General features: G+C 44.3%; 1 protein-coding gene across 6 annotated transcripts in view; it reads right to left on the bottom strand.

Annotated features, from left to right (window-relative positions):
- The window catches only part of PPARD (peroxisome proliferator activated receptor delta), a 51,001-nt gene extending 38,431 nt beyond the window's left edge, over positions 1-12,570 (bottom strand). For 2 of the 6 annotated variants that reach the window (XM_035122211.3, XM_088674225.1), the window contains exons 1-2: positions 12,440-12,486; positions 6,144-6,234 (exon numbers count right to left, since the gene is read on the bottom strand). Coding sequence is in view for 1 of the 6 variants with exons in the window: in XM_088674219.1 (XP_088530345.1) it covers positions 6,144-6,201 (58 nt within the window). In the remaining 5 variants the exon portion in view is untranslated. Of the gene's footprint in view, positions 1-6,143; positions 6,235-12,439 lie in introns of those variants that run through there. The other 4 variants (XM_088674219.1, XM_088674220.1, XM_088674223.1 and 1 more) reach the window with 4 other exon arrangements.
- Between the last annotated feature and the right edge of the window lie 573 nt (positions 12,571-13,143).

Genomic DNA, 13,143 nt, shown 5'->3' with positions numbered 1-13,143 from the left:
CAGATTGTTTTGTTTCAGATACAAACAAAATTCCAGCTGTGAAAAGAAGGATAGGACTTTCTCTACTATGTGGCAACTAAAGGGCTCTACAATTCTATGATTCTATTATTCTAAAGAGGAATCGAATTGGCGAATCTTACTCCCAATGCCTTATAAAAAAATTCCTTCAGTAGCACCTTAAAGACCAACTAAGTTTATATTTTGGTATGAGCTTTCGTGTGCATGCACACTTCTTCAGATACCAGGTATCTGAAGAAGTGTGCATGCACACGAAAGCTCATACCAAAATATAAACTTAGTTGGTCTTTAAGGTGCTACTGAAGGAATTTTTTTATTTTGCTTCGACTCAGACCAACACGGCTACCTACCTGTAACTCCCAATGCCTTGATAGAGTTGATGGGTGGGTACTAAAAATTTTAGTCAACAGAAGGGATGCCACATGCCACAGTCATCTTTGAAAGGTGGGTCCTGTCCATGCACAGATCCTATATATGGGTTGGCACAGAGAGACACTTAAAAGAACAGCAGCTGCAAGTAACTGCATCACTATTGTAAATTTATATCCCATGTCCTTCTCCAAAGAGTGGTGGCTTAAAAATAAATAAATAGTGAAATCAGAGTAGATCTATTGAAATTAATGGACCCAATTCAGTCATGTTTCAGTGGATATACTCTGAGGAAAACTAGTTGAATAACACCCATTGCTTAAAAAATAATAATGTAATGTAAACCTCCAAAGCCTCCAAGATAATCAGTTTTCAATTGTGCCCAGCATCTGTATACTACTAAATATTTTGATGACTTTGCTGTATGCACTATACAGCAGTTTTCACAACAATGGCAATATCTCTAAGTATCATTTACAGGTAGGTAGTCGTGTTGGTCTGACGTAGTCGAAACAAAAAAAAATCCTTCCAGTAGCACCTTAGAGACCAACTAAGTTTGTCATTTGTATGAGCTTTCCTGTGCATGCACACTTCTTCAGTATCTGAAGAAGTGTGCATGCACACGAAAGCTCATACCAATGACAAACTTAGTTGGTCTCTAAGGTGCTACTCTAAGTATCATAATTGATGTTTCATCAGCATTTTCACTTGACCTGTGAAATTGCTCTGTGGGAACAACAATTTCCTGCTGAGTCTGTTTGGAATGTTATACTGCTCTTCAATTTTAGATTTTAATGCTCAGTCTCTAAAAGAAGAAAGACAGTACATTGCCAACACCTAAAGTCCTACAACATCTTCCACATTAAAATGACCATATTATGAGTCACTGCTGGCAGTGTTCAGCTACTTAGAAAGAGAAATGCCAGTGCTTTACTTTAATGGCAGGTTATTTTACCAGGTGTTCAAATATAATCTGCTAAGAAACTGTTATACTAATGTTGCATGCTTACCAAAAAGTTCAGAAAATCACACTGCAGGCTTTCATTTCATTCGGGTGAGATGGAACACAGCTGATCTGTGTCTCTGAACAAAGGCAGAGCCTATTGAAAGCAGACTCAGCAGAAACCCGATGCTGATATACTGAGCTTAATTAACAAAGTTGCTTTGAAACATTCAGGGCAGTAGCATGTTGAACTACCTTCGATGAGAATTTTCATAACAAAACTCACACCACTTATTCATGATCCTGCAGCTCAAACAAACAGAACCGAGAATAGATCAGAGGCTACTCACACGTCTCCAGCCTAGATCTCTGTAAGCCCTAACACAGCGTCTCCTTTTCCAAATGCTAAGAAAACAGAAATTAAGGTCTTACTGACTCTAAGCAATAGATTGTCCCTACATTACAGAACCCTAAACATCCTCTTGCCTGCACACTGGCTGCAGTATATTAAAACCATGAAAAACAGCAACTCACCCGCCAGGAGAATTCAGCAGAATGCCTGCAGCATCTGAAAGGAGCATGTGACTTTGTGTACTTCTCTATCGCTCCGCCTCTGCCTCTGCCACCTGCTCAGAGTGTTTATGGAATTGCTGGCCAAGAAAATAGCACAGCTACTGCTTCATGACGGCACTCAAATTCTTTGCCCTTTCTCAGTACAGTTTTAGAAGAGGGTTGCACATGAAGCACTACTTAAGCCAGGGGAAGCAGGGAGTCCCCAGAAAATTCACTGGTGGTGTTACAAGTCAGTAATTGAGACCCATGTCATGATCAGGGCGCAAGAGGCTTCTTTTGAATCAAGGCAGTGGCCACTCACAGCATATAAGCCAGTTTTGCTTCCCACCCCACCCCAACATACACACTTTTTCATTCATGTTTACAAAGTTCCTGAAAAGAGCTTTTGAAATAAAAATCAGAAAAGTAAAACAGGCGGAAGCTGTTCTTTTGCCATGGAAATGGCACAGTCACTACACTACTCCTTGCTATTATGCCCAATGTAGGTAATACAGAGAAGGTAAGCAAGCAGGTTTCAGAGTGAGCTCTCCCCTTTGAACAGGGTGTTAGAACTTGTAAATCTCCCATGAGTACGAACTAGAAACAAGAAGGGAATGTAGTTTTCTGAACCAGACCAATGACCACAAACACAAGCCAAGAATTATCATCCATCCCATACCTACTCTTCATTGAAAAGCTTTCTGATGTTTATTGTCAAAGATAGCATGCCATTCCTAAAGTTCTTCAGAATCACCTTGACTCATCAGACTGAGGCAGATACAGTAAAGGATTCAAGATGTAGCTGACCATCCTGCACCCAGCTTTTGCAGAAGCTAGTGGATCCAAATGTGCTGTTCAAGCCAACTCCTTTTTCCTGGCCAAAACTGGTAAGTCTGCCCAGCAGTAATTATATGGATCTTCCTAACCATATCCCTTCACCTACAATGGTTTATTTTATTGACTGATTGCATTTATATCCCACCTTTGTCTCCAAGGAGTTCAAGGCGGCATACCTGGTTCCCCCAACCCTCATCATTTTATCCTCACAAGCAGCTTGGGGTGTAGGTTAGGCTGAGATGCAGTGAGTGGCCCAAGATCACACACTGAGCTTCCTGACTGAGTGGGGATTTGAACCCTGGTCTTCTAGGTCCTAGTCCAACACTCTAACCACTACACGGCACCCCATACACAAAACATGAACACACGGAGCATCTGCTAGCTTGCAGGGTTAGTTTCTGGGTGTGAAGGGTGCAGATGGCTTCCCATTTGCTGCTCTGTGGAAGCACATGATGTGTAGAAGAAATGCTGTCACACACTGTTTAGTGCACAGGGAAGCTGTCCTCTCGCAGACAGAACTTGCATTTGGCCTTGGGCTCTAAGTGACCTGAGTGGTCTCTACATCTTGCCACCATGCACAAACAATAGGCAGCACAGTGCCCTCTGTCGTCTAAATTGCTTATACTCTTATTACTGAGCGAAGTATACTACATGTGCATCTTTAAAAGAATCCTGCATTACAAGAGCCGATCACAATTAGTCCTGTGTATTTGTCGCAACACAAGCATATTTTCAAAGCATATTTTTAAAAATAAAAGGGTGCAATTTCTATTAAAGCATTTTGTTACTCTCCCAAACACAAAGCAATCCAAGCACACCAGATATCACTGCTTATCAACCAGTTCAGAAATTCATTCTTCTCCCCTCCTGTTGCCCACTGAGCAGGTTAATAGGAATATTTGGATTTTACTCTTCGTCCCCAGCAAAAAGGCAACAGCAGGGTCACTGTTCCTACTTGCAGTGGTATGACAGGGATTTTGTATCCCCATTTCAGGCTTTTGTTTTTACAAAGGGTGTGATCCATGCACGAAACTTGTTCTATCATGAGGATCACTTCTTGAAGGACTCTGCCATGTGATTACAGTGTAACAAAGAAAATGTGGCATTTTCTTTACAAAAGCAATAAAATAAACAATCATTTCACAATCAGTATCAAACTGCATATTTATATTTAAAAGGAAGGCATCGGTCTGTTTATTTATTTGCTACCTACCCTTTACTATAAAGTCCCTGGGCAGGTTACAACCATAAAAATATACAATTATAAAACAAGTAAAACAGTTACAAACATAAAGCAAGATACGTAAAAACACTTCCATTTAGAAAACGTTAAAAACAATTCCACAAATTAAAAACAGTTTAAATATAGTTCTAATACAGATGCATTCATTTATAGCAACTATAGAAGTGAAATCTATTGCACCCTGCCCCTAGGATGTTGGGATGAAAGGCAGGTTGAATACCCTTAATAAATAATAATTCCTCCATCTTCTAATAAAATATGACAAGTCCAATGAAGATGCAATGGTGATATGATTAAGACAATATTAAATTATAGAAATAAATCTTCTGCAATAAACAGTTTTGTTGCCATCAGAAAGTTAAAGATTAAAGTAAATGTAAGAGTGAGTTTAAGATTCCGTTTTGGATATTAATCATATTATTTTTGCTGTTATCTGGATTATGTTCTTGTATTTTATTGTTGGACCTTATTATGAATTATCAATGGACTAATTTTAATGCATATTTGCTAACATGATTTTTTTCATTAGCCTATTGTTTATATGACTATTTAAATTTTGTTATGTATTGTAATTGTTAGTGAATTATTTTACATAAACTTTTTGATGTCAGCCATTTTGAGGATGGTTCAGCATGGAAAAGTGGCATACAAATAAATAATGGTGGCGATAATCAACAGAAAGCTACTTGGGATTTCTTTTAGGTTTCAGATGCTCCACTTCATTCCAGATAATCTCCATATACCACAAAACAATGACAATGGTCCATGCTAGTTCTTTCAGCAGACCACTGGGCCAGCATAGGCGAGACAAGGAGATCACATTGCACAAAATTCCAGAAAACATAGTTGCTCCTCCATTTACTCAAATATTAATTTTCAACTTTTCGCTTTACTGAACTGGCAGTGTGGGAATGCCTTAAATATGAACAGATGAGTTTGCAGAAGAACACAAACAAAACCACTATAATTTTCTGTCCTCATTTCTGAAAGGCTATACAGGGGGTGGAGTTGTGCACCATATCAAACCTGGTAAAGCCATGGAAATACATAACTTATACTTGGTACTAAGAAACAACAGCCTTGTCTTAACCAAGGTAACTAGGCTTGTAAATCAGTCAGCTAAGCCTTCCAAAGATAGGCAGTGACAGTACTTACAAACTATATGTGAATCTTTTTCATGCAGCAGAAATGCACAGAAAGGTATTCAACTAGGTTTCAATGAAAGAAGACCAATTAAAATTAGTTGACTTTACATAGTCATTAATTTCAATAGGTCTACTCTGAGCGAAACTTAGTTAATTACCACCCATATCATTTAATGAACAGGATTTTCAAGACCACAGCATGGAACAATTTCAGGGACTAACAGTATTTTACAAAAACACAGGAAGGCATTAGTGTCTAACATGCACTCATTTAAACTCTAATAATTCTTATTTTTTACAGAGGGAGTGCTGTAAGATACGGAGAATAAACTACCAAACATGAGTGGTGAGAATTTAGCAGCATGTTACCCACAACTCCAACTCACACTCTAACTCCATAATACTCTAAAGCACAGATTAAAACAGAAGGTTAATATACATTCTCTCGTTTATTACTGTATTTCACAGATAACACTGAGACATATTGCGTTCATTTACATTTGTCAGCTGTTCAAATAGTAAAGGTAAAGGGACCCCTGACCATTAGGTCCAGTCGTGACCGACTCTGGGGTTGCACGCTCATCTCGCATTATTGGCCGAGGGAGCCGGCGTATAGCTTCCAGGTCATGTGGCCAGCATGACAAAGCCGCTTCTGGCAAACCAGAGCAGCACATGGAAAGGCCGTTTACCTTCCCGCTGTAGCGGTTCCTATTTATCTACTTGCATTTTGACGTGCTTTCGAACTGCTAGGTTGGCAGGAGCTGGGACCAAGCAACGGGAGCTCACCCCGTCACAGGGATTCGAACCGCCGACCTTCTGATCAGCAAGCCCTAGGCTCAGTGGTTTAACCACAGCGCCACCTGGGTCCCTTTAAACAGTAAGGAGTACTACCTGTATAATCACATGCAGAATTTGAAAACAACAGAATCCGAAAACAACCCCCACATCCACTACTGGGACTTTCCAGAGTATAATCCAATATATAATAATCAAATATACATTGAACCCCCAAACTGAGATTTTAAGAGCAGGTTACCTCTTTTGACCAAATTTCTCCGTTCACCTGGTGGTGAAAGCCAACCTGTCGTTACCATGTCAGCATGAAGGAAGTCCCAAATGGAAAGAAACTGCAAGAGAGCAAAACACGTTTCAACTCCATGCATAAAAGGCACCAAAAAAAAAGGTTGCAATTTGAAGCATGTGCGAAGAAAAATGTACTGAACTGGGCTTCATTCCAAACAAGTAAGCAGAGCTTTAGGATTTGCTTTATATAAATAGAGAGAGATACACAAATAGAGGGATGAGGAACCCATGGCCCTCCAGATACGCTTGGATTACATTTTGCATTATCAATAACCTCACTGGTTGTGGTTGATGGCAGATGGAGTCCAACAACATCTGGAGGCCCACAAACTCCCCCGTCATATTCTGGCTACATAGCTATGTTTTTCTTGTGCACTTAGATGGATGCTTATTAAGGATCTAGTTATAGAGCTGAAGAGCTTTTAAAGCAGTGGTTTTCAACCAGTGTGCCATGGCACGCTGGGGTGCCTTGAATGATGGTCGAGGTGCCACAGGCAACACTGGCCTCCATCCCTCTTTCCTTTATTCCCTCCTCTGATTCCCTCTTACGTCTATGCCTCCCAAAGGTTTGTACGGCTGTTTGTTGCAGCAGCCCTAACTACAAGCTCCCAAGGTGAATGGTGCCTCTGGGGCAGGCCAGGGGGTGCTTCCCAGGCCCCTGTGGGGCAGTGTGAGGATGCACCTCTCTTTGGGGCAGGGGGACAGTTCAGAGACAAGGGGCAGCAGCTGCGGCAGCCCAGAGGACTTCCAAGGAGGGGAGGCTGAGGGAACATTTCAAGTATGGTGCTGCCTCAATTCCCTGTTCATCAATGAAGCTCACTTGTTAGCTCTGAACTCTATTCCAGCGTTTCTCAACCGCTGTTCCGCGGCACACTAGTGTGCCGCGAGACGCTGGCTGGTGTGCCGCGACATGCCGCGACGAGAAGGGCGATTTGCATTGTCACGTGCCTGGCGGCCGCCAATACAAATAACTGATCCGCCGGAAAGCAATATTTCTCCTCCTCTTTCCCAAAGCTCAGTGCAAACGAGCCTGGCGGCCGCCAATACACAACACTAACCCACCGGACGGCTTGTGAAGCCTTATTACAGGAGATTGCAACCAACACAGCAATTGGCAAGTGTTTCTTACAGTCATAATTATAGTCAATATAGGGCGGCACAGCGTTAAATTTTTTAACTTTTTTAATGGTGGTGTGCCTCGTGATTTTTTTCACGGAACAAGTGTGCCGTGGCCCAAAAAAAGGTTGAGAAACACTGCTCTATTCACACACATTCTCTAAGTTTCAGCTGTCTCACAGGATTGTAATTACTGTAGGATAGAATGGGAGAGGAGAGAAAAGAAATATAAAAAAAATACCTAAAGGTACGTAAACATAAAGTATGGGCCCCCTCTTATCACAGAGAGAAAACAAGGACCCAAATTGTGAACAAAACCCAAGTTTATATGTGTTTTCTATTCCTCGGTGCTCAATGTTGTTTTTCATTGTCTTAGCTCATGGACAGAATGAGCTAAGGTGCACATTAAGGAGAAGTTTTGAGCATTCACTGTTGATGCTGGGGAGAAAGAAGTTAAAGAACCCTTTGACCTTGTCCACTGACTCACTCCCTTGTGAGAAGTTTCAGACAATGACGCTGGCCCTTCATTGCCCAATTCAAAATATGGTTCCTGTTAGTGGTATTTTCTGTCATGCAAAGCTTGAGAATGACCTTCCTACTAGGCCAGGAGTGGGAAACTTGTTAGTCTACCAAACACTGTTGGACTATAACTCCCATTATCCTTGATCACTGACCATGCTGGATGGGGTTGATTTGGAAGGCCCACAGATCCTCCCGTCCAGCTCTTGTGTAGCTAATTAACTTTAAGGTGTTTGCTCAATTTATTTTGATGGCTGGTGGCTACCACAAAGCCACTAGAATGTTTTCGTCACATCCCATGTTCCCGTGCGGGAACTGAAAAGTTAGGTATAAGTAGTTTAAATATATCCAGCAAAAGAGGGCAAGTTGAGTCCTTGCAGCTGCCTGGCAAGAAATAGTATTGGAAGTCTGCTGTTGCTTTGGAGGACTGATGCTGTGTTAAGTCTGCCTTATAGCTTCTTCCCGGTGCTAAGTTTGCATGTACGTAACAGATAAGTATCATGGGCACATTGTAAATCCCCTGTATACAGTACAATCTTCCCAAGGAAAGTGATGCAATAAAATAAATAAAGGAAAGTGATTCAATAAAAATAAGCAGCCCCATGTTTCCATCTCTTTCAAGGGATCTCTAAGGACTCCTCTCTCTGTTTCCTACATATGTATATGTTACACAGGGGAAATTAGCCACCTTCCTGCTCTAACTTCCAATTCTTTCACAAATCACTATTGTAATGCTGTACAGGATTGTCAGTTGGCAGCATGTCTCTGCATTACCGGTATGTCTTTCAATTTACCCCTTCTCAATCTCTACAAACCAAGTGGGCTTCTATTGAAACTTTAATCCAAGTCTTCTTTCAAACACACAAAAACTAACCACAAACAATCTTTCTTGAAGAATTTCCAATGAGGTTTATGAAACCTAGGCAAAAAAAGCAGCAAGAGCCAGTAGGGAAAGCTATGTGGTGGGCAAGCTGAGAAATATTAAAACAAATACAAGAAATTCAACACAACTAAGCTTCTTTGTCAACTTTATATATTTTCCTCATTTTTTTATATAATTTTAATACATCTGGCTTCATCTCTACATCGTTGAATTGAACATGAGCCCTGTTAGGGATGGGCAGATTTCAGATTTGCAGGAACTATTTGTTTTTTGCTAGAAACCTGGAATCTACCAGTTGGAACCAGGTTCAAAATAGTGGTTTAGGCAGATGAACATTTATGAGTTTGTGGGTGCCAGACTCCTCTAATCCCTGGATCCAGCAAGTGCTCAAAGCTAATCAAACCAGGTGAGCTTCCTGCTGAGGTGATCGCCTGGATTATGGGCCATTAAAACAACAAAGGAATGCCGGCTCTGTGCCAGACGCAAATGGGTGGGGCCCCACCTTCAACTCTTAAATCGTTAGGAGGACAAAGCCTGGGTTCAGAGCAGAGTTTGCTGTGATGTGACCTAGAAGCAAAGCAGCAAACAGTGTGTGTGTGTGTGTGTGTGTGTGTGTGTGTGTGTGTGTGTGAGAGAGAGAGAGAGAGAGAGAGAGAGAGAGAGAGAGCGCTATGCCGGATCTCTGCTTGAATCCAAGGCTTTGACAATGGGAGAAACAAAATCCTTTTGGGGTGTTAATGCTGTGAACCCCTTCATCATAGGCTCGGATAGTACCGTATATATGTGTGAATAAGCCATATATCATAAAGACACCACAAACCCTGGGAATCTCACACTGCTTGGGTGATGGGCAACACTATGCTAAGAATTAGGGTACAGGTCACACCCAAAAAATGCTTAGCCAGGAATTCGTTATTAGTATCAAAACCAAGCTAAGAAGTCCTTTCACAGAAAAAAACCTCTCCTGGTATTCCCCAAACTTTCATTTTCAGCAACTTAACTGTAGTGGGGGGAGTGGGGAGGAAAAGTTGTGGTTGTTAGGCAATTGTGAGCCAGAAACCTTTGCTTATACTGCAAATCACCCAGAGATCTAGATCTACCTTCTGCCCATCCATGCTCTCTATAAGATACCTATAAGATATAAGATAGGGCAGGCTGATAGGGCACAATCAAAATCAGATATTAGTGGAGCACAGGTTGCTAAAAGAAGACAGCAGATACTGAACAAACACCTCCAAGCATCATGTGAAGGCTTTGAGCAAAGGTGGAGAACCTTTTTCGCCAACCTGCAGGCCAACTTTGACAGATTAACAGGGCAAGCCACTTGTCAATCCCACGATGTCATTATGGGTAATGGGAGAGTCCTTTGCTCCAAGCAAAGGAATAATCAGGAGCTTACAGATTAAGCTCCCCAATGTTCATTTGAAGGCATGTCTATACCAGCCCGACACCTGATGTCACATATAGGCCAGATGTGGGTGGTTTGGAGATGTCCTCGATGACCAAACTGGGTCTGGGACTCTGTGCTGGGCCCAGTTTGGTCCACAGATGGGAGCTTCACCATCTTCGGTTTAGGGATTTTTCACAAGATAGGCACCAAAACCAGAAGCAAACCAGAGCATTTTGAAGGACTCTACACCAGGCATCCCCAAACTTCGGCCCTCCAGATGTTTTGGACTACAATTCCCATCATCCCTGACCACTGGCCCTGTTAGCTAGGGATCATGGGAGTTGTAGGCCAAAACATCTGGAGGGCCGCAGTTTGGGGATGCCTGCTCTACACCATAACAAATATGAACCTTTTTCTTTAAGTAAATAAAATTCAGGAAGCAGCAACTATCAAAGATGACAGCATTTTCTTCAAAATCTTTTTAACATCATAGAATTGCAGAGTTGGAAGGGACCACAAGGTTCATCTAATCCAACCCCCTGCAATGCAGGAATCTTTCACCCAACATGGGGCTTGAACCCACAACACTGAGATTAAGAGTCTCATGATCTACCGCAGAGCTATCCCAGAAGAACTTTAGCAAGGATAATTTTATCACGATTCCAACTGTCAAATAATAAGGGCAATAACTAATGTTCTTTTAAAACATCTTTTTCCATAAAAAAATTATTTAGAATCAGGTATCATAATCAGGAATGTATTTTATTTAGTCCACTCAATACTCTAAATTTATCTTGAATATCAGGCTAAGATAAAACTATATCAGGATAAGAACAGAGTGAAGCACAAATCTACTATTCTGTCTCTTCCTATCACTTTTGCTGACAGCTGTTTTTTGGGTTTTTTCTCCTCTGTGCCTTGGTAGTATGACTGTTTGCCAGCACATGCTTCCACTTTCATTCATCCCTCTCAATACTCCATCAAAGCAATGCAGTCCACTACACTACACTACTAAAAAGAGGATAACCAGCCGGACAGAGGTGGCAGATCATGGTTGCTCTCTCTGGGTAGCATACTAGGAAGGACTGGTCTTCATGGTTCCTTTCTCATTGTCCCTCTTGTCACTGCAGTAGGGAGAATAAGGATTGGGATCCCTGGGCCCAATTCCCATTGGTGTGCCACTCAGAGAGAGAGGATTAGGCAACTATTCCATGCACAGGAATAGTTTAACCATTCTGGGTTCCCAAGTGGTGAGGACTACAGTACTGCACCCCCTAGAGAGGGTAGGAGGATTAAGGTGATAGCTCAGAAAGTGTTGCAGAGCCTCCTCCTTCCCAGCAAGCAACTCCTGCCAGGATAGCCACTACCGGTATTTTCTCCGGGCATCTCAGCTGGCTCAACTTCTCTCCGCAGTGCCATCTACAGAGAAAAGTGGGCAAAGGCAACAGCAGCTAACTTCACTCTTTGACTGGGTGGTGTGCCCTGTCCCTTATCATTGCACCTCCCTACAGGCAGCATCAGCCGCTCCACGCCACTGCCACTCACTTCCCTACTTTGCTGGGAAAGGTAGTAGCATCAGCTGCCCTTTTGCCACCTGCCTCTGAGTGGGAAGGGCGAGGAGGGGATACTGCTGCCACTCCCTCTGGGTGACACACCAGGCAAAGGGGACTGGGCCCAGCGAGTCCAATCCTCAGCCTCTCTACTTCCAATGCCCAGAGAGAGGGAAAAGGGCAAGCAAGCAAGGAGAGGAGGAAACAGCGGATCATTCAACGCCACGAGGCCCGATCCTCCACAGCATGCTACTCAGAAACAAGCACGCCCGATCCGCCACTCGCTTTGGTGGGTGGGGCAGGACGGGGTGGTGGATTTTGGAAAATGGGGGCTTGTTTTGGGGGGCGAGTTGCCCAGGGAGCAGCATAACCTAGAACTGGGCTGGAGGGAAGGGAAGGAAAAGCTAAGACGCAGGTTTGCATTTCTGTTTCCTTCCCCCCCCCCTCCTTCCAAGAGGGGTGGGGGACGGGAGGAAGGGACAAGCGAGCACCAGCTGTCCTGTGCCGTGTGCCTCCATCCTTCCCCCAAAGCCTCAGAGGGCGAAGCGGGGTGCTGGTGTCACCGGGCAAGGCACGCAGCCAGGCAACGGAGCCCAGCTCAGCTGCAGCTGACCCGGAGCAGCGGCCACTGGGCACCCCGTAGGCGGACAGGCCTCGGCAGCTACCCCAGGGCACCGCCAACCCCCCCCCCCAAGCCCCCGTCTCGCGAGGTGCCCCGCGCCACACAGAACTCCCCCCCCTCCGTCCCTTCTCCGCCCTAGAAACGCCGCCCGCTTCCCCCGCCACCTCACCTGCCGGCCACGAAGGGCACGCGCTCCCCGGCTGCCCTCGGCGCAGAACTTTTGTCATGAGAAACCCCAACCCGGCCCGACAACCACAGCAATCTCTCCTCTTTTTTGTCCCCGCCCACCCTCTCGCTCGCGTCACGCGCGCTGGGCCTGGCGTCACCGCGCATCGCCACCCCGGTTGGCCAGTCAGAGGCGCGAGGGAGGTATTAGCATATCGCCACGACGACGGCCCAAGCCCGTTCCCGCCCCCTAAGGAGAGAAGGTTCTCTTCGTCAGCAAAGGAGGCGGCCAACCCTGTGGCTGGCTAACCCCCGCCCCAGTGGTCGTCGAGTGGCAGCGGGTTCTTCCATGGAAGCGGCCGTCCGAGGGCGGAGAGTTGCTCAAGCGGGAGCGAGAAGTGCTGGGTCCGACATGGGACAGGCGCGGATGCAAACAGGGCCAGGGACTTGCGTCAATTTCTGCATCTGGTCGCGGTGTAGAAGGCATCACTGAGGCTATGGCTACTCAATTGAGGGGGCTCTTCTTATTCCGTGGAATAAGCCCCACTGAACTCAAGCGGGTATATGAGCATCTGCTTTGCATGCAGGAAGTCCCAGGTTCAATCGCCAGTATTCCCAGTCATGGGCATAGCCTGGATTTCCGCCCCCTGGCTACGCCCATGTCCCCAGTTAAGGATGCAGAAGGCAGCTGCTGTCAATGTTGACAGT

This window comes from Zootoca vivipara, chromosome 7 (assembly GCF_965207765.1).
Source record: "Zootoca vivipara chromosome 7, rZooViv2.hap1.1, whole genome shotgun sequence".
Classification (NCBI taxonomy): Eukaryota; Metazoa; Chordata; class Lepidosauria; order Squamata; family Lacertidae; genus Zootoca; species Zootoca vivipara.
This window is presented reverse-complemented; position numbering and strand designations above follow the sequence as displayed.